At 41.2% G+C, this 22416-nt stretch overlaps 1 protein-coding gene across 2 annotated transcripts in view; it reads left to right on the forward strand.

Annotated features, from left to right (window-relative positions):
• Positions 1 to 22416, forward strand: part of robo3 (roundabout, axon guidance receptor, homolog 3) — a 93767-nt gene that overhangs the window by 45703 nt on the left and 25648 nt on the right. For both annotated transcript variants that reach the window (XM_084373784.1, XM_084373785.1), the window contains exons 7-9: positions 9596 to 9720; positions 13679 to 13850; positions 19815 to 20020. In XM_084373784.1, the coding sequence (XP_084229910.1) occupies positions 9596 to 9720; positions 13679 to 13850; positions 19815 to 20020 (503 nt within the window). The remainder of the gene's footprint in view (positions 1 to 9595; positions 9721 to 13678; positions 13851 to 19814; positions 20021 to 22416) is intronic.

Consider the following 22416-nt stretch of genomic DNA (forward strand, 5'->3'; position numbering starts at 1 on the left):
GAAACTATAAGAGAGAGAAAGTGAAAAATGGATTTTAAGTTCCTTTCAAGCCTCGTCTCGTCATCCCTCTGGAGAGAGAGATCAAAAAGTGTTGAAATTGCATTAGAATAAAGTCAGTCTCTTGAAGAGAGGCACTCGGATGAGAAATCTGTCATTTGTGATGATAAAAGAGAATATTTAGAGTTTAACTCTGTAACAGTTGATTCTGTGAGCGCGCCCTCCAGTCTGTACCGACACTTCTGACATATGTCAACACACATATGCTCACATACTAAACGCACATGCATGCAATAACAAACAGACACAGAGTATTTGTTGGTGCAAGACAAAACACTCAAATTCACACTCTTGCACATATAATAATAGCACTTGCTATTCAAATTTTGCAGCAGAATGTCTTAATTTTTCATTCCCAGCGGCAGATGTTCAGCAAATAGAGATTGATTAAGGGTTGCATGCATGCATGCAGCTGCAGTATTAGGGATAATAGGAACCTAAACACACACACACACAAACGAAAATGACCATATATTGTACAAAGCTACAGATCAATCAGAACAGAACAACTTATCTTCACCTGTATGTTCACATTCAGTTCACCATTCCTCCTCCAGCTCCTCTGCTGTTCCGTTCTTCTGGGACCACTTCATTTGAAAAGCAGCCGTTTTCCCTTCACTTCATTCGCGTTTGGTTAATTCATGATGTCATTAATTTTGAATAGACCTGAGTGGCTGTGCTGCTCCAAAGTTAAAATCTGTTTAGTTCAAATGTTTTCATCCAGTATCACTGTCCATCATGAGCTCATCATCTCATTCTCATTCATCGTTCTTTTCTTCTTTTCTTTTACACCCATTTCTACATCACTCCATCACAGTCGGCCCATCCAGTAAGTATGCCATTTCATCCCATCTTTGCATGCATATATGTCTGTGTGTGTGTGTGTGTGTGTGTGTGTGTGAGAGAGAGAGAGAGGGGAGAGGGAGAGAGAGAGAGAGAGTCTAGCCCCAATAATACTGGTGCGTTCTGGCAAACTAGGAATAGGGGATAGTCAATTAGCATTAAAGTACCTCTGGAAACTACTTGGAGGAGGTTTTTGATATTCCACAACTGCACTCCAGTCTTTCTTTAGCTCTTCTGGTAGAGCTTCCATTACTACAAAGATAAAGCTTCCATTAATACAAGGGATCTTTAATTTAGTACAAAACGCTCTTGAATACCTAAAACATGCAGTGAAAAGGAACATCAGTTGATTAAGCTCTAAATATCACACACACTAGAAAATAGATTCCAGGAGTATTATAATGCAGCAGTAATTTACTGATTATTCAATGCAGACACCCCCTCAGCAAACAGAGCAGTGTAGTTTGGAAGCTGACAAACTCATCATTTAACACCAAGCTGCATGGGCATGATATCATTTTCATAGTGTATTTGCGTCATTATGTGATTAAATGGGATGCTTCCTTTGTCTGCTGTGAAATAGAAAAAATACCAACGGCACAAAAGTAGACCTTTCATCATGGAAGTGAAAATATCATTTCTTCACTACGACAGGTATGTATTGCAGTGTGAGCTTTTCATTGGCATTCCTGGAAGACAAACATGTAATTGAGGAAAGGAGTAGCAGTGTGTCGCCGGTGTCTGAGCAGTCGGCTGTCAGGCGGTTTCTCTTTCCAATGTCACAACAACCAAAATGATAGGGAGTGTAAATGATGAGTTTCAGGAACAGTTTCGCTAACACAACAAAGAGGAGTTTTAACTGGGGTGTGTGTGTTAGGAGAAAGTGTTGTCTCTGTGAGTTTTGACTCTTTAACTGTACATTTCTATTCATGAAAAGGCCTTGATGCTTTAAAGGTTGACATCATTATAAGATTTCATCTTGTTCGCCTCTCAGTCACTCCACATGTGCGTAGGCAGGGGCAATAGAGAGAGATGAAATAACCCTTTTAGGCCATGACACACATTTGCAGAGGACATCGGATTAATGTCCATTAGTTAAACAGTTCTCTGTAGCAGAGGTTCGGGCAGATATAAACAAAGGGTGTGAGTAGGTCTATGCCACGTTCATCCACATTACATGAAATCAGCTCATGTTTTACCATTTCTTTGTTCAGTCTTTTCATATGTAGTCCTCTGCTGGTGTCAAGGATATGCCATGTTAAGACTCTGCATTACTGAATGATGAAATAAGCATTCTAAGCAATAAGCAATAGAATATTTTTGCAGAAGAGGGGAAGGTCATTCTCGAATAAATAGGATAGGTAGGGACTGAAATTAAGTTGGGTTGGGTTAAATGGTACATTTACACTGCAGAAATAACAACAAAAAAAGTTAAAAAAGGAGAAAGTGAAAATGTTTCTTTTCTTCTGACCTTTTCTTTCTGGATTACAAATTCTACATCAGTTATAACCCCTTTCACATTGCAGAAAAACACTACTAAAACTGACTTTTGTCTTTAATGTGAATGTGGACGATCGGCATTCACTTCAGGGTCAAATGACTCTGCTGGAGTCAGTGGTGTTAATTGGCTGTGATGAAAACACAGCACCCTGCCCTTTTTCTGCATGAGGCTGTGACGTGTTGAAGTTAAGGACATTGATGCAGAAATACTATTCCATCTGTTTTTGTTCAGGCAGCACTGAGTTGGCACTAAGTTTGGAAGGGAGGGTGAAGAAAAAGATATTAAAAAGTAATCACTGTCATGTGTCAGTGGCTTCCTTGACAGTTTCTGGTCCTTGCCATCTGTGATCTGTTCTGCACATCTGCAACTCTCAACAGAGATGAGAAAGAAGATTTCTTACTCCTTAGCAACTTCCATCATCAGCTCTGGAAAAAAAAAGTGTAATTCAGAATGTTATTGATTAGACTTTTTAAAGTCTTTTTTAGAACAAGTCTGCTGGGTGTAGTCTGATGAGCTATATGATCTGCAGGTTTACCCGCTAACTTGCAAGTTTGTTGTTCTGACATTGGTCAGAACAACAAACTTGCTTGTTCAATCACTCTCAGTACAAGGCCTCGCACAAATATAACAAGCATGCTTGATAACAATCAGGACATCCTGAAGAGGGCTGAAGCCAAGGGCGGCAATTAAACTGGGGCACGCCAATCCTCTCACAGTGGGGGGGGCAAGGCTCCACGGTGACCTTGTTGAAAACCAAAAACTTGTCTGGTCTAGCCGCCCGTTTCCCTCCAAGTTGCTTCCTAGAGTTGGTTAGCAAGAAAGCCAAACTAAATAGAAACTGATGCTTTACTTGCCCCGTATTGCATTGGGATTGTTTTCTAACTTCCAAGTTCAAGCGTGGCAAAAATCAAGCAAACTTTTTACTTATATATTTTAACTTTAGTCCGTCTCGAGCCTGACTTGAGTCAGTCCTGTCTGTAAATGGACGGCCAGCCTTGAGGAATGAAGAAGCAGAGATGGGGAAGGCAAAAAAGTAGACAAAGGAAAACACCCGCATTTGACCTTCTTTATGAATGTTATGCATTTAAATTTCCATGTCATTTATCCTATAGAAGCGGTTGATTTCTTTGTCATGCCTGAGGGTGTGTAGACATTATGAAGGCAAAGAATTACAGCACTACCTCTATAACTTATACTCAGTCCATTTAAAGCTGTACCCGCCCTCCAGTTCATATATTGATGTTGGATGAATAGGCAGGCGTTGTGGGCACAAAGGTTCAGCTCCAAATGAAATAAAAGCGTAGATGAATTACGGTCCAGCTATAATACATTATGCCTGGGAAATAACCACCTCCTCAATCATCAGAATGGAAACAGCATCAGGAAAAGAGTGTGTGTGTTTGAGAAAGAGAGTTTGTTGTATAAAACGATGAAGCTGAAGACCCAAGCAGCAGGAGCAGCGGCAGCCTGAGAGTGTGTTTACTCAAGCGTACTTGTGTGAAACACGCTGTCTGCATCAGCGTGGGACTGTGACAGCTGCCTGTCACTTGGAGGCCCCTGAGGATCTCCTGCTGGGGGTGTGTGTGTGTGTATTTGTGTTCCCCTGTCTGTGATAGCTTCAGTACGTTGGTGCAAATTGCACTTGTGTGCGGATGGGGGGGTGGGGAGGTGGAGGAGGTAAGATGCTTTGGTTGTAAGCACTTTGTCTGCTTTTGCTATGTGACTGAGCAACACTGTTTTCATACAACAGCAGTGGAACAAATCGCAGTCTCATCTGCCTTGGTGGGAGCGCCGTACGAGGTGAGCAGCGGAGCCGCTTCAAACATTTGTCTGCTTTACTTTGTTTGTGAGGATCTTCCATTTGTGATGTTCTTTCACAAATCCGACAAAATCTCGGATCAGCAACCCTATCACCAGACAAGAATGTCAATATTGGACGATTCCAACCCTTGCCTTCAATTACAGTCTGAGATTTGTCTGACTTAGTGGATGTAGACCACGGGCATAAGCCTGCCTTTGGCCAACTGTTTCAGCTCCTTCCCCTATCTGCGTTTTAGCATTTTCAAAATCCCTCTCTATTCAGGAAACAACAACAACCTCCGATTAGCAGCCTACATGCAGAAAATAGCAAGTTACCCTAACCTGGTCTCTAATGGCACAAACCAAAACTAGCAAGTTGCAGATGCCAGGACCTGCTTCCTCACATGCAAAAACAAATCCTCCCCAACACTATTGCAGGGACACTATCGCTGCATCCTGGGCTTTGTGCCACCCAAGACAATTGTGATTGGTTTCAAGAAATTCAAACAAGCCAGGGCAGTTCTCCCCCCAGCCATACCGTTCTCCAGCCCGGACACAGTACTGTGGAGATAGTAGTAGGAGATAGAGTAGTAGTAGATAGTAGTGGTCTGGCTATGTGAGATTACTTCCATGCCAACGTTTTTGTTAACTGGTAGGGTAGGGAAGATCATGCTAATGGCAAATATGTTATGGTTAAGGTTAGGCAACTAAAACACTCTGAGCCACCATCTCTTCCATCTCTTGGATGTAATTCAAACTTAAAAATCAAACATCCACCACCTGACTGCCGTGCCCTCACTTTCTGCCTCTCTACACAAAGTGCACAGTGCTTCCTGCATTAGCACTGAATGATAGCATTGATTTCTGCACCTCATGGTGTATCGCCCAGTATGAACATGATTCCCATGTAATGGACTGGGATCACACTGCATGGTATTGTCCCTAGGATGCAACAGACATGGGGGGTCTCGATTGAAAAGGGGGCACAAAAATGGTGTCCTAATGGAAGACTACTTCTGGCTCTTAAATGCCTCAATGTTAGAATGTCAGATCATTTTACCTCCTCTTGATCAGCTTTTATAAGTCTCTCTGGCTCCTCCTGTCTGATCTCCTTTAGATGTAATGCACAACAAGTAGACCACAGGCTAATATTCATCACAATATCATGCATCAGACATTCTGCCAAGTCATGGCAGCACTACATCATTCTAATCATAATTTTAACGCTTCACCAGCTATTCAGACCTTACCCTTAAAGGCTTAACTTTAACTGGCCAGTGTAAAAAGGAAGGTCTTGCCATGTGTCTTCACAGGATTTCTATCATCTTTAAGAGAACATTTGGTCATCATCACACAGAAACGCATTAAAAACAAGAGACCAAGCACTTCACACTGAGTCCAGACTCTCCTCCTTCAGTCTGACAGTTCTTATCGTAAAAGCTGTGGAAATGTAACTTGCAGTCCTCGTCTATTTTTGCCTCCCTCTTGGCATGTTATGTGTTCACCAGCTCTGGCAATATCAAGCATATAAAAGCAGTCTTCAGGCTCCTTTGAATTCCTATCTCAAGTGTTTTATTCTTTATTTAGACGTTCCCCAATTTACCTTCCTGACACGGCCTCCTGCAGTTATCTGTTTATGTGCCATCATTTTCACAGACCTGGTTATATATTTCATAAAATTGGGAAAATGAAGATGCCATGGTGTTTGATAAGCAGACACAGTTTCTGTCTTTTTAAAGGGTACTTAAAATGACAAAAGCTGTCATACCTAAAAGCCAGCATCCCAGAATACTAAATTTCTGTACAAGCGACGTGCTGTGCAAATAGGTTCCATGACATGCAGGCTTTGTTTGCTGATTTTTGTCATGTATATTTCAGCTGCTCTGTTACAATCCATCTCCCGTTTCCATCCCATGTGAGGATGCTAATGTTTCTCCCTGCCCTAAATCTAAAGCTCAGTGTCGCGCCGAGTGCACCCATTATTGCTAATTATTTATTACAGCCTCAGGCAATGTGCCGGCTTGCCTCCTCAAATCAAACATTGTTATTCTCCAGACAGGGCTGTGTAGCGCGCCAAAAACGGCATTTTAATAGCCTGAATATTCCTAGCTGTCACTGAATTTGGGTCAGAGTTAGGGCGCCATGTCAGGCGCAAGGGGAAAATGTTCAGGTGTTGACAAGTTTTTGTCAAATGGCCTGCTCAGAATGGTGTCCTGATATGGTGTTCACAACAACTGTATGTGCATAAGCCTGGAGTTGCGTTACATAAGAAGTGTGTATTACACTGCATTTCTTTAATATTTCAGGCCTTGCATCAGTCTTGTCAGGAAGCCAGTCCTTGAGGTAGCAGGGAAGTGAAAGCAGGGGTTCAGTGCCACTGGCCCATAATCCTCTGTGGTTCACATCCAAAACATCAGGAACATGTTTTGGGCTTTGACCTTTAGTGTTAGTGGGGGGCTGCATGTTTGTTCCCAGGACATGACCCTGCCTACCTCAACCGAAGTCCCCTTAGCTGTGATTTATCCTGTGGCTGACACATGGATACCCTCCTGCTGTGTGAAGGGGCCACGGTGGAAGCAGTCTTTAGTATAGCAAAGGGCAGGGTAATTCCCCAGGTGGGGAACAAATTGTGTATGCAGGACATGAAATTAAGCCTGCGCACTCATCTGAGGTGAGCGATTACAAGTCACAAAGTGGGAGGTGAGAAATTAGGCAGTCAGTGATTCTGAATCCAGACCATGCACCGACATTTCATGTCAGAGAAAATTTCAGTTCTTCACACTCATCTGCTTTAAATGCTGGCCTGGTGTTCTTACTCGACACTTCTCATTTAAGCTCTCAAGGTTCAATTTAAACAAACACTTGGTTAGGGTTAGGAAAAGATCATGTTTTGGCTTAAAATGCCTGCTTTGGTGGCCACAAACACAGTTGGAGATGTCTCAAATATAGTTTTTTTGTTGTCACAAACATGGCTGGAAATTATCCCAAGGTCTCCTTAAAAATGTCCAAATATCCATAGTTTCTCACTTAAAAATGTTAAAACCCAGTCTTGAACTGTGGTCACTGGCTTGGCAGCCTTTTTGCCTGCAACTCCACCACCATCCCCTCTACCTCCAGATATGACCATGTTTGTTTTGTTTTTTTTTGCATGTTTAAAACAACTTTGGCATATATACTTAATGACATTGCATATTATATGAAAGAAACCCTCAGACCCTCAACAGTATATGTTAAGGTGCATTACGACTTTTCATTGTTCTGATCGTTTGGTGTCTTCATTCAGGTCTTTTTTCTTTGGACAAATTAAAATATCACCAAAGTAAGTGTGGATGGAAAGTTGCCTGTTTCTTCTGTCACTTTCACTGAGACTGTGAAGTGTTTTTTCCTGTTTGTCTTTCTATTCTTCAGCAAGGTTCTCCACCTCTCTCTCTTTCTTTCTTTTGGTTTCTCTCAATGCTAATTGAGACAGAGAATGAAAGAGAAGCAAGAGATCAGGTGGGAAGACGAGAAATCAATTAAGACTGGTGGAGGGCATCATTATGCATTCACACCCCCCTCTGCGCAGGAAGGCCTGTCACTTGCTACAGAATCAATAGAAATCAAAGAGTGTGTGTGTGTGTGTGTGTGTGTGTGTGTGTGTGTGTGTGTGTGTGTGTGTGTGTGTGTGTGTGTGTGTGTGTGTGTGTGCACGCATGCATGTGAAGACACAATCACAGACTTTCTCTCCTGCCCTCCATCTTTGTTCAAAGGCATCTGATTAGCCTGGTGCCAAGGATCAGAAAGGTGACCCACAAACCTGAATTTAGGCTCCTGTGGGTTCTAAGCCGGCCTTTTTGATAGACTCTCCATCCAAACATAGGAGATTGATTGTCATGGCCTATAGCTTAACCAATAAGCTGTAGCAGGCTTCATCAATCAAAGACGAACAAATCAAGGTTACCGAGGATGTATTTATTTTCTATCTGGCTGCTTCTTAAAACTAGTCTGGAAGTCAACAGCATAGTTTTTAACTTTAAAGGTCCCATTTTAAGGTCATTTTCAGGGTCTACCAGAAAATATTTACATGCTTTATTGTTCAAAAAACAACTGTTTGCTGCAGCACCTCTATTCACCCTTTGTCTGAACACTCTGTTTTAGTGCCTGTCTCTTTAAAGCCCCATCCCAAAAAGCATAGTCTCTTCCGATTGGTCTGTCACAGGCCTGAGCAGGAATCACCCACCATGTTTTTACATCAGCTATGCAGGTGTTTTTGCAAACACGGCCATGCTGGGGCCGTGGCTGAGAGCGGTGAATGTTTAGTTGTGACATCACAACCTTAAAGTCTCTACAATCCTGAAAGTGGAGGAAAAAGCAAACACTGCACAGGCTGTGGACACTAATGTACTAATATTACACTAAAGGAAAAGCTCAATCTTTTATTGCTTTATTGCCATAGTCATATTATTTCTGAGCCTTGTTTTTGACATAATGCTTTTAACTAAGCATTTCACAGCCATGACCCTCTGTGTGCGAGTGTGTGGTGAATGCTGCCTCAGTATTTGTTTTTTTGCTCAAACTATGTGATACTTCAGGGATTCTGTTCAGTCTCCGAGTAGCCTCAAGATATCAGTGAATTGAAATCTTTTGCATATAAACACAAATAATGAATTTCATTGTCTGGTTTAGCTGTTTTCCCCCTCTTGCCTTGTCTGCTACTTCTTAATCTTTAGACACAAAATCCTCATTATGTTGGAAATGTTTAATAAAGAGTAATCGGTTAGTGACCTCGACTGAATATTAGGACATAATGGATGTTGTTCATAGTTAACAGAGGGTTGAAAGCAAGTGGCAGCTGATGGTAGAGTAACGGCAGGGTGATTTATCAGGATTTATCAGCTGCCACAAGGCTGCTGACCTGCCTTCTGCACAATGAACTATGTTTATCAAGAAAGTTAATTAAAAAATGTTAATTCACTGTGCTTGGTGGAGAAAGTTCTCTTGACTTTGTTGCATCTGCATCAAGAAAGCTCCATACTTTGTTTTAAAGTTTGTTCCACTTTGGCCTTCGCTGGAAGTGTTTTCACTGTTGAGGCAGTCAGACAGACACTCATGATGATCGGAGAAGACAAAAATGAAGTGATTGTGTGTCTCTGGCTGTGTGTGTCTGCGTGTGTGTGTATGTGTGTGTGAGAGAGATAAAGAGACAGGGAGCGCCTGAGTGGGAGAGTTGTCAGGTATGAGCTGCTGTCATCACTGGTGGTCTGTCACGGCTTAATGCTCTCAATGCTACTGCTGGCACATTCTCACTGTATTAAGCCCACTCAACACACACTGACCACACAGAGAATGACACACACACACATTTTATTTCTATTGTGCCCTGAAAACCATATCTCTCTATTCTCTGTGTTGCAGTGCCCCCTCAGATAGTAGTTCGGCCGCGGGACCAGATCACAGCTCCGGGTCGCACCATAACCTTCCTCTGTGGCACCAAAGGAAACCCTCCACCTGCCGTCTTTTGGCAAAAAGAAGGCAGCCAGGTATGAAACTTCCCGTGACATGTATTAAAGTCAGCTGTGAGACTCCTTCTGTTTCATAGAGGAGGACACCATTCTTCCCTCTGAGGCGTCCATCAGGGTTTCACGGTCAATTTGTGGTTGACAGTAGGTGTATTGGAGAATGGTGTTTGAGTGGCAGGGAGAGCCGGTGGGTAACCGGGCTCCCACTGGTGATACAAGTTTCTGTACTGTTGCATACATAGAAGTAAGAACAGTGAAGCTCTGATAAATTCTAATAATACAAATGGAATGTACTATATAAAACCTTTTAATGGTGGTTGTTAGTGTTTTCTATGCTTTCTACTATATGTTTTTCTATGGTGCAGTTCAGGTAATATAGTGGTTTTAACACACCTTCACCTATCTACATGGTGCAAGAAGAAGGAAGTCAACCTCAAAGTATCAAAGCACCAGCAACATTCTAGTACAGAACAACTTTAAAAAAATGTGTCAGCCTGTGGCCTTCATCAGGGTGTGGACCAAACATGGTGTCAGCTACATCCAACAGTCACCTCTCTGCCAGTACAGGGATTTGATCGGTCTACAACCACATGACAATCTGGGTATTAGTCTCAATAATCAAGTGTCTTTCTCTGTGGTGTTACATTTTGTTGCTTTAAATAGTATGATAACAATACTCTGTATTTTTTAACAGTTTCCCTCACAAATATATTAATTTAACTGCTTTTTAAAGTTACAATTGGTTCATTTGTGGTCACCAAAGTACTGAAATACTTCTCATTTCTGTATGTATTTTATTTACCCTTTCTTTACCTAGAAAGTCTCTTGAGATGCATCATCAGTTTCACAAAACAGACCTGGCCAAAATATTAGCAGGAGTAGTTAACACAGAGTCTTTATTTAACATATAGCATAGAACATAATAAGAGACACAAGGGAGGGAAGATGGGAATGTAAAACACAAAACAATTACTGTATGTGTTAAACTACATTTTTTATTTCCTAAACCGATTTAGAATGTTTTTTGCTTTTTTAAACTTTTTTTTTTGACGTCCAATGCGTCGGATTGGTGGCTTGCCCGACATATCAACTCCAAGTGTCAGTTTTAAACAAACTGGGAATGAAACTGAACAGTTACATATATTACAAATTGGACCTCTACAGTAACGCATTATTGTGAAGTTAATGTTGACCGCACATCATAATGCCCATAGAATTATGACACTATTGGCATAAAGATTGGTTCCCTATAAACTATGTGATTCTGTCTGCCACCAGGTATAAAATCTCCTGGGAAAATGAAGGCTGTCAGGTGATCCAGCTAGGCTAGCAGCCAAGCACCATTTCTATCTACTATCACATCTCCATTATAGATTAAATGAATGAATGAACTCAGGTTTTTCCTATGATGTTGATGGTTGCTACTCGGAGGAAAATGGAAAGCAATCCAGTTGTCTTCACGACAGCAGCACAGACAATACTACCACTTGGAAATGCTGGGGGGGAGGTTTTTTTTAGCCAATCTCACCCATTTTTACATTTTAAAACACTGACATATTCCCATATTTATCAAACTCAAGAAAGCACCCTAAGGTAACTTATTCTAATGTTTTTTATGCTAGTTGCAAGTAGTTTCTTTACAGGCCACTCTGATACTGTGCTTAAAAGAGAGACTGCATCTCCGCTCACTGTCATGTTCTTAACCGCCATCCTTTGTTTTACCACTCTGTGCTCTCGTTATGTGCCAGGGTGACTCACAAACACACACACCACACTTAGCCACACATTCAAACACACCTCATTTTCCCATCATCCAAACAGAGTGTAATTCACCAAAGTGTGAGTCTGCACAGACCTGCGTGTCTTCAAAAGTGTCTGTGTATGTGGGTTTTGTGCATGCATAAGTATGTGTGTGAGAAGGGCCAGCTTATGATAAGCAATGCAGCTGGTTGGAATGCACTGAAAGGCCTGATGGGAGTGCGTGGGTGCCTCTAGCATGGCTCCCAGGTACAGATTAGAGGGGGAAGAGTGAGATTGGAGGAGGCCTGGAGAATGTGTGTGGGAGAGGGAGAACAAGAGTGGAGGAGAGAGATAAAGAGGAGAAAGCATGGAGGAAGGGGAGGAGGAGAGGAAGCATGTGGGAAGCCTGTTGTGAATAGTGGCTCGTTTTCAGAGATATATCCAGGAAATGTACAGTTATTTTGTACTGACAGAGAAGATCAGAGATAAAGTTGTGGGGGAAAAAAGACACTTTTGTTAACATTGTATTACATTAGAAAGCAGGAGCCAATACAATATGTGTACAAGGCTGGTTGTAAATTGCTTTCAGGCTACAGATGAATGGTTCTGCTTGTAAAAGGTCATCTGGTATCAACAGGTTGATTTTAATTGTTCAGGTCTGTGGTATGAGAAGGTTTTGCGTTTGGACTAACCAGTTGAAGTGCCCCTGAGCAAAGCCCTGAAACTACTTCTCCTGACTCACTGAATAAAAGTAGCAGCTGAGGGTGTGCATGATGAAGATGTAATGAAAGAGACTGGTCACAGGCACCATTTGTTTTCTTGAGAGCAGATACTGAAATGACTTTTTACCTGCCATGATTTGTTGCATCTTTGCAGCAACCCAGTCTGAGTCTTTAAATGGAAAACCACTGTTTGCAAATGTTCATCCTCTCTGCTGCTGTTACTCCATTGATTTTTTTTTTTTTTCCTGTTAACTGCATTTCATTTGTTTAATGTTGTTTAAAGTTTCTCAGTTCGAGGACACACACAGTCACCTGCACAAAAGGTTCCAAGTTGTTTTTGATATTGCAGAAGGTGGAACTCAGTTCTGTCATTTGAATAACAGAGCTTAGTTCATGTATCTTTCCACTGTCTCACTGTGCGCTCTTTCCATCGACATTCAAATATTGTTATTTAAGCAACCACACTCCATGTCTTCTGCTTAGTTATGTTCAAGTGACCCAAAGTATCTTGTCTTTGTCTAAATGAAAATGTCAACAAGCTGTATCTTAAGACCATTGAAGAGAGCTGCATTTATAAATAAACGTTCTGTATGGCTGCAGAATTCTTATTCAAGTGTAAAGTGGAACAACCTACGTCTCGCATTGACATAACTTACTTTTTGTTGTAGCTTGAGGGTTTCATGACACAAAAATGTTAAAGGATAACTACCGTTTTTTACAACCTGGACCTTATTTCTAGCAAAATATATGGTCATTTACTCACCCAGATAACTTTGGTGTCATTTGAAGTCGTTCGGACGAAATTAGATCCAGTGTAGCGCTGATATATCCATATAATGCGAGTTACGGGGCATCGACACACAGCCTCTATATAACGCATTATCTGCCACGAAACTAGTTCATTTCACCAATATTTTGTTACGATACGCTAGTGCTATTCCCCTCTGAGTCCGGGCTCGTCTGTTATCAACATCCGGGGTCAAACTAGCAGTAGCAGCTACAGGTAAACAAGCCGGGCTGTCGTGGGTGCGTGCGCAGCTCAGAGACGACATCTTCCAGGTCAGAGGTAGTAGATCAGCCTACAGACCCCGGATGTTGACAACAGACGAGCCCGGACTCAGAGGGGAATAGCGCTAGCATATCGTAACAAAATATTGGTGAAATGAACTAGTTTCGTGGCAGATAATGCGTTATATAGAGGCTGTGTGTCGCTGCCCCGTTACTTGCATTATATGGATATATCGGCGCTACACTGGATCTAATTTCGTCCGAACGACTTCAAATGACACCAAAGTTATCTGGGTGAGTAAATGACCATATATTTTGCTGGAAATAAGGTCCAGGTTGTAAAAAACGGTAGTTATCCTTTAACACAGGTAAATGAGTGAAAAATTCAAAATTAAATTGATTTTAATTACAGACTGAATCAAGGAATGTATGTTGAGGTATGGAATGAGTAAATGATTATGAAGAAGCTAAATAAAGAGACTAATCCTCATGATGTTTTTCTTCTTCAGATCTTGCTGTTCCCCATCCAGGAGCCGTCACAGGTGGGTCGTTTCTCTGTGTCGCTGAGCGGAGAGCTGACCATCATGGACGTCCAAGTAGAAGACTCTGGCTTTTACATCTGCCAGGCCATCAGTGTAGCCGGCAGCATCCTGACCAAAGCCCTGCTGGAGGTGGAAAGTGGTGAGTGTAAACACACCAACAGGCAGACAGGGTGTGTGAGTACAGTAGCCTGTGACTGGCGGAGCAATAAACAGCGATCACATTAAAAATACAGTGATTGTTTGCTGCAATATTTATAGAGAGTAAAAAACTACTTGACTGCTGTAATATTTCCTCTCTGTGGTTCATACCTAGTGTGGTTGGTACTTGGCTTTTGGCTTCCACTCTTAAAATTCTCACATATCTTGTATATCCGCCTTTATTGGATTCCGAGTTTGGTCCAAATATAGAACTGTATTTAACCAGGAGAAGAGCCTCATTGAGATTAAGAATCTCTTCACCTCCATCACTCACGAGAGTTAGATCACGGGATAATTTGTGTTTATTGCTAGCGCGGATGTTTATTCGGCCCAAACAGCCAGATTACTTAACTGTTCAATAGCCGTAAGATAGCGAGCAATGGCAGGATCCTAAGGTGTGTGTGTCTGTGTGTGTGTGTGTGTGTGTGTGTGTGTGTGTGTGTGTGTGTGTGTGTTGGTTGGTGTGTGTGTGTGTGTGTGTGTGTGTGTGTGTGTGTGTGTGTGTTGGAATTCAGTTTAGCCTCTCCACGAACTCAGCCCTCACCAGAGACAGTTTCCTCTCCTATGTTTCCCACCTCCTCTGTAAGTTCATAAAATAAAGTACATTTTCCCTCCAGTTAGCAGTCAGCATTAAAGTACATAAATCTGGATTTTTAATCCCAAAAGTTAAAAGTAATCTCTGAGCTGTCATCTTGTCAGTAAGCAGCTCTGGATCAGAGCAGAATCTGATCATGGATGTTTATTCCTCCAGAAGGTCTGGCTCTGCACCCTCTGCCTCTCCCCACTCAACACTCAGTGAAGCCCTCCAACACACACACATTTTTTGCTGAATGTTGAATATTTATACTCACACGATGGACGTGAATTCACGTCTTTTCGCATCTTTGCATTGACTTTGTATTAGGGGTGTAAAGATTCACCAATATGAATCAGGAATTGTTTTTTAACATTTGAGATGTGCTGGCTCTGAATCGTTATATAAATATACTATGAATTCAATGATGGCCCGATTTTAAAGTTAATAATCGGTTGACTGAGGCTTAGCTTAGCTGCTCATTCTCAAGGATGTTACATTAAACCTGGACTAAATGTTTAAGGTGAAGCCCCATTCATTTCTATGAAAGATACTCAGTAGCGCATTGAGCCAAAATGTCTTGACTTCCCTAGCTATAAAATGACCCTGATCTTCTGCATTGTGGAATGTTGGCTTCAAAGCCTGACGCTCTTTCTGTGGATTTGCTAATTCTGCACAATGTCTCCACATCTTGTTTAGGGTTAAACTTCAGAGCAAGACAGTCATGTTACTTTTACTAGAGTTAAGTTAGCGCAATGCTCTGTTGCTATAGGATCCATGCTTGTGAGAGATTAACAAAAGCAACATGTCCGACAGCGCTGACACAGGCCCCAGAGGGTGACGCTCAGCCTTGCTTCCAATCTGGCATGGTGGCCAGTAGTGGTATTGCAGTGAAAAATTCCCCTACGCCCCAAAAAGCAGTTTCCCATTATAAAAGAGACGTTTATAAAGCTGTTGACAAGACATCAAGAACTGCAATCAAGGTCAATTTATGACTCTTTCTATTATGAATTTGTGATCCATGGAGGTTTTATATGTATAAAACTTCAACAGCCAATAAGCTGAGAAAAATGATTTAAAGATCTGTGACATCATCACAATGTAAAGTCTATGGTCCGAGCAGCAACTTGCGAGCGGGGCCAGCAAGGGAAACAATGATAACACTCACCTGGAGACATGGTACGTTACAACATATGTGGGCAGCATGGAGTGATTATGTGGATGCTAGTATGGCCTGCACGAGCAAGAAAGCACAAACCAAAGACACCAATATTAGACAGTTTCTCCTGCCACAACTCTGCGAGGTCTGAGGTGATCATGAGGTAATAATTTCATCTTTCTCCTCCCTAACTGCCAAAGTGAGACACCTGGGCCTGACCGCAAGAGACAGTTTATATTCACAATGTCAAATGTATGTTAGTGCAGCAAGTCTTTTTTGTTTGTGTGTATTGCAAAAGTATTTATCACAATCATGATTAGCAACAACCAGTGAATAGAAGACAATACTAATGTGGACATTAGTGACATTATTGTCATTGCTGCCCTTAGTGTGGTTTCAAAATGATGTTTGTCTTTCATTTTTCCCCCACGCCATAAGATAACAAAAGTACTTGGGGATCCCTGGTCTTTTATGTATATCAGAAATACTGACATACCTCATGGAAGTACTGTCACTTTAATAGAAATAGCTTATTTAAATTTATAATGGAAAATGAATGACCACATGAAACAATGTGAGGAACTGTAGGCTATTAGATTGCATCATATCACATCATATTGCACCGAATCGTCCTTTATTAAAAATGTATCGTGTCTGAATCGTTTCAGAGCCCCTGTATCTGGATGCGTATCAGATCAGTCTTATCAGGAAGGACTGCACACCCCTACTGTGTATGTCATCTAAAAAAGAAAGAGAAGAAAAATTCACTTTGTGTTCATTTCTACACGAAGATGTTTGAAAAGTTGCATCTTTAAACTGCATTGAAGTGTAGTGTCTGACCTGTTAGGCAGATTATTGTCATTTTTTACTACTGAACTAAATGACACATTGACATGGTAATTTTAGGCATTTGTGTGAGAGAAACATTTGTGTTAATCAGCTGAAAAATATCCTCAGCCTTTGCTACTCATTAAGCCAAAGGAACATTTCAAAACCTTACCCGTTAGCTGGATGAAGTGAAAAAACAGAGACCAACAGTCAAGAAATTACACTGTGCATACGTTTGAAGTTGTCCTCTTCAGTGGATAAGTAAAAATATCAAATTAAAAACATATATTCCTAATCTAATCAACAACAATTTCTTTACTAATCTTTATACTTAACATTTTCAGCTTCATATTTGATTCAGAATTTCTCACAATCTGCTGGTTTAACCTCCCCCAGCATGTGCACCATTATAAATTAGAAAACTCTTCAAATCCGTCTCAAATTAAAATATTCTTCCTCCAAATGAGCAAACAGCAGGAGTCCTTATCAGATGTAATCAAAAGGGACAACTGGTGATAGTTCTATGCAAATAACCCTGCTGCAGCATATGCTCCCCTCCCTGCCCCCTCCCATTCAAGGAGTAAACAAGAATTTCGCTCAGCTCTAACAACACTAACTCCTTTGTTGACTTTCCCCATTTTCAGTAAGCTTCAGTTAGCTGATAATATCAGACATTTTCCTAAGACAGAATTCCAATGCAGGTGAGCCCCGCGTCTGTAGGCAAATGTCAGACGGCAGGAGGTGAGTGAAATGGTGGCGAGGGCTTTGTGAGCTCCTGCCTGCACAGAGGGGGGAAAGGGGCAAAAAACAGGCGCTTCAAACAGTCTTCAGCTGCTGTCCACAACCATCCATGAATGTGCTGAAATATTTGGACTTGTCTAAACTAAGCATAACTCTTCTAGTTGGCAACACTCATACCATAGTGTTTACATTTAAGATTGAATTTACAGACATACAGACATACAGACATGGAGTGTAGCCATATATGTCCATGAGTTTCTTGGTGATGACTGTCTGTGGCTCCAACAAGTTCAGGAAGGCTGTGGATGCACAAAGGTCAAGTTAAAGAATGCTGACTCTTTAGGACATTTATTACTGAATTTGGTTTATAAGCAGTAGCCTCAAATAGATGTGTGTATAAGGTTTAACTTTGATGTGAAGACAATACAAAAAAACAATACATACATCTGTTTATTTGTTTTAATGTTTCCACAAGCTCATAAAAGATGTCATAAAAAGTGGTTAGGGTTAGTGTTAGCATTTTTTAATTATTATTATTTAAATGGTGAATATGCATATACTGAATCATGTTGACGTTATTGATAGTTTATTGAGTACATGTGAAAAGCAAAAGAGAATTTTATATTTTTTTATTTTTGTATTAAACTGTGGGGTATACTGTATAAGCTAGAACTACATGCACGTAGTAAAAAGGAAATGTTTGCTGTTTAAGTCTCTCAATTATTCACCAAGACTTCATTCCCAAATCATCTGTGGTCACTCGGGGGTAAAGTGTGTGTTTAAAAGACACTTTCAGAGATAATAAATATTAAATACTGTATGCTTTGAGGTACTACTCAGTATCCTGTCAAGTGGTCCATCACTCTGACAGCAGGTTACTGTATCAACACCGTCCTGCCAGAGAAAAATCTATGTCATTGATTTGCATGTTGAACTGGGGCAGGACCAGAGAGAGGTGGACTTGGGAGCCTCTGGGAGTGGATGCTCTTTCATAGTGACATTTTACATTTCACATGGCAGGACAGGCTGTGCTTTGACAGGCAAACATGGAAATTTGTAACCCAAAGAGCAAACAGTGACTTGTGTCCTTCTCTGTAAATATGGCTTCCAGGGCGATGATAAGAAACTGAAAAATGCCAGTAATTGAAAACCCTAAAAAACACATCAAACATAAAATAGTTTGGTCTGATAATTTAATATGTATACGTTTTGAAGCGTTGTGTGTGAGTGGATGAACATCAACTTTATAAGCAAAGTCCATTTACCATGTCCATTTGACATGAGGTTGGTTTAGCGGGGAATATTTAACCATGCCATTAAAAGGGCAATATGTAAGATATGGACAGAATTTTATTTTAAAAACATGAATGAAATGAACAAAAAATAACGACAGAATGTGAGTTGATGTTATATTTCAAAGATGTCTTGGAAATGTCTACTGAAGTTAGCATGCTAACCAGCTAGCCACGGACCCTGTCCACAAGAGGTGATAGTCTGATAGCTCCCTGTAGTTTTAAATGTAAAAGCAGCCAGTTTGCTACTTTATCTAATAATAACACAAGATAAGCTCACAAAATGTCAGGAAAGGGGATATTTTTACACCTATTTTACTGCTGAACAGAAATAAAACTGTTGACTGTCTGAGTGGAAGTTTCTCCCCCTAAGGAGAGAAATGATGGGCTGGCTAGCTGGTTTAAAGTCTGGTTGGGTCAACTAACGACTCCCCTCCAGTTAGTTAGAACTGAAGAAGCCTCTTGGATGAGAGGTGAAACATCTTCAAGACACTGAAACAAGTCCAGTTGCCTACGATACAGCACTTAGAATTTCTCCCCTTAGATGAATTAAAACTATAGTTTAACACACTTCATTCAAACTCAACATAAATGAAATAAAACTCACCAACACGGTCTCGGTTTGCCCGCTGCTGATGCCTCTATATCTCGCTCCTCTGCCTCCAAGCCTCTCCTGTCCCCAGAGTCACAGTCCTGATCAGAGTCGCTGTAAATCATCTCCGTACTGTGTCCCCTGTCTTTAATACTGGCAACCTTCAGTCTCGGAGGTGGTGTTCAGTCCCAGTCTGGTGTCCAGTGGGAGACGATGAGCCTGGTTGCCCAGGGTGACTCTCCCCGTCATCCGAGGTTGTGGTGTGGGCAGACTCCCATCAGCTAATTGGGCCACTTGGCTGCATGGCCAACAGAGCCACTTGCTAATGGCAGCTAGTCGCAACAGCCAAAGATAGCTACAGCAAAGATTATAGTGAGCAGCAGTTACAGTAGCAGTTCTGCTCCAAATTCTGGCTTCATTACTTCTGTAAATACTACCATGAAGTTGACTGTAAGAGTAATCAATCATCACATTTCAGTAGTTACTATTTGTTAGATGCTGAATATTTGTTGGCCTGCAGTGTACTATTGTGTCAAAAAGTGTGTTTTGGGTAACTTTTGAGTTTCTGTATTTCAGTGGAGAAAATATGGGCAAACAGCTCTGTGCATACTGAAGCTCTACAGAGAATTCAATTTTGATCACAGCTGATTTTGTCAGAATATAAAGGGTATAAGTTTTAAGTTAAAAAAGTAAGCTGAATTGGTTCTCTGTTCCTATAGCGCCTTCGGACCGCGTCCCGCCCATCATCCGCCAGGGACCAGCCAATCACACATTAGCTCCTGGCTCCACCACTCAGTTACACTGCCACATCATGGGAAACCCCATCCCCAGCATCCAGTGGGAAAAAGACGGTCAGAGGATCCTGGGAAATGACGGTCGAATCAGCTTGATGGAAAACGGCACCTTCCAAATCATCAACCTGCAGGTATTTGAATAACAGACCTAAAGAAAAAACGACCTGTGAAGACAGTTCGGTTCATTTTAACATGATAAAACACAGAATGATAAACTTTTCATTTCCGCCTGTGTCAGTTTGCATTTAAATGAACAGCTTCTCTCTGATGACCTTCAACTTATTTATAACTGTTTCTCATTGCAGCGCACCACACCTTCCAGTGAACTCATTAAAATGCATTCACGATCCACATGTATCACTATTTGCACATCAAACACGATGAAGTTCACGCAAGATAAACAAATTCCACGCGATAAAAGACAGTTTTAATTACAGGGAAAGTATGAAGCACTTAAACAGAGGACATTTTTACGGTTGACTCAAATGACGAGTTTTTATGAGAGGAGGAGAGGTGGGGAATGTAGCAAAACCGCATCTGTGAGTCGTGATCACCATGATAATGAGCGTTCGAGGCCATTAGCAGTCGTTAGCACCGTCTTACTCCATGCTAATGAAATCCTTTCTGCCCAGAAATCCCTCCTGGGTATGAAGCAGCACCTGAGGTCACCGCAGCCTCTGCGAGACTCGAGGAGGCTCACACATTAATTGATTGTGGGTTCTCAATGATTAACGATCGCTGGGACTTGTAATTAAATCCTCAATACATCACTGCGAGTGAGGACTGGATGAACGAGAGAGAGAGAGAGAGAGAGAGAGAGAGAGATGGAGGAGCAGGAGGCTGAGTGAGAGGAGAGGATGGAAGGAGGAATAGTTGGGAGCCAGAAGCCTGAAGTACAATTTATGCGGCATTTATGTCATGTGGGAATAAAAAGGGAGTGACTTGACAGTTCAGAGCACCAACTTGGAAGCGCATGTGTTTTGGAACCCATTTTAAGCTGTCATACACCATGTAGAAGTTCTCTGTAGACTTTGGTTCCGTTTGATCAGATTCTGCACAGTGCGCAGACATGCCCTTAGTGATGGTGGTGTATTTGATTTTATTGTTTTACAGGAAGCAAATCAACAAATTGTATTTATGGCTTTGGATGTCAGAGAGGAGATCACAGAATTACTTGTAGAGATCATTTATTTCATTTGAGATGTTGTTACGAACTCTTCATTTTCTTGCTTGTCATTGATGTCAGAAATTGGACACTGAAATATAGAATCAAGGCTCACAGTTGCACTGAAACACTGCAGCTGTGTTGCAATCTCAGATAAACTCTCCACAGGCTGAAATGATGGTAAGAAACAGGACGGAGGCTCTGTGAGGCTTCACAGTGGTGCCTTGAGCTAAATGCTCATCCGCTAACATGCTCACAATGACAATGCAAACATGCTGGTGTTTAGCAGGCGTAATGTTTAGCATGTTCAACATCACGTTTAAGCATGTAAGCATATTAATAATTGGTTATTGCTTGCTTGCTAATTAGCACTAAACCCTGAGTAAAGCTCAAGTTAGGAATGTCACCAGGTATTTGGCTATAAACCAAAGTTGACACTTCACCTTTCTAGTGGTGAAGTGTTTCACCACTAGAAAGATGGCCTTGCATTAAAACTGGGCTGTCAATGCAGTAGAACAATGCTAATATGTTTTAAATTGGTGCAACATGACCGGAAATAAGTGGGTTAATGTGATATTCACATTTGCTCAAAAGGTAGAAAACCTACAACAACCAGAATGCACTGGGCGGTGCCGGACCAATAAACACTCCTTCTGATGGGTGATGTACTGTGAGTTGGGTAGGGCTTGGTTTTGGCTCATTTTTTTTTTTTTTTTTTTTTTGATGATTCATTTTCATCATCTGGCCACCAAAAGAGTGGGAAATGAAGAGATGTACCAAGTTTTTGTTCATGCTTTTCTTTAAGGTTTCACCAAAGTGATTACAATTCATCTAAAGGTGAACACAAATATTTCTAGTTTCATGTAAATCCAGCTAATAGTAGTCGAGATATTTCACTGGAGACCACTAATGTCAACCTTCTGGTGATCAGAGTCATCAGAATACACCATTTAGGTGTCATGAATGTCTTCTCGAAATTTGACGGCAATCCATCCAATAGTTGTTCATTTATTTCAGTCTGGACCAAAGTGGTGGATCAACCAACAGTCCTAAGAGCCATGCCACTAAAATGGTTACACATATGTTTGTGTTTTTGTTTTAAAAGATGATTCTGGAGTCTCACAACTTGGTAAATTACCTTTGTAGTTTTGGCCAATGTTTCTGTCAGTTATCATAATACTGAACACACTGAGTGCATTGCTGAGATCTGGGAATGTGGAAACAATGCTAAAGAGAAGTCCAATGGATCAAAAACCAGGAGCAGTCAGGCAGGCAGATTTTACACAGCTCTCTCTGGTTTGCAAACTTGTGGAAGACAAAAATGAAGATGAACAGTAAAAGACTACTCAGACTGTCTGTAGG

The sequence above is a fragment of the Pagrus pagrus genome, assembly GCF_965226575.1.
Source record: "Pagrus pagrus genome assembly, chromosome: 14".
Taxonomy (NCBI): domain Eukaryota; kingdom Metazoa; phylum Chordata; class Actinopteri; order Spariformes; family Sparidae; genus Pagrus; species Pagrus pagrus.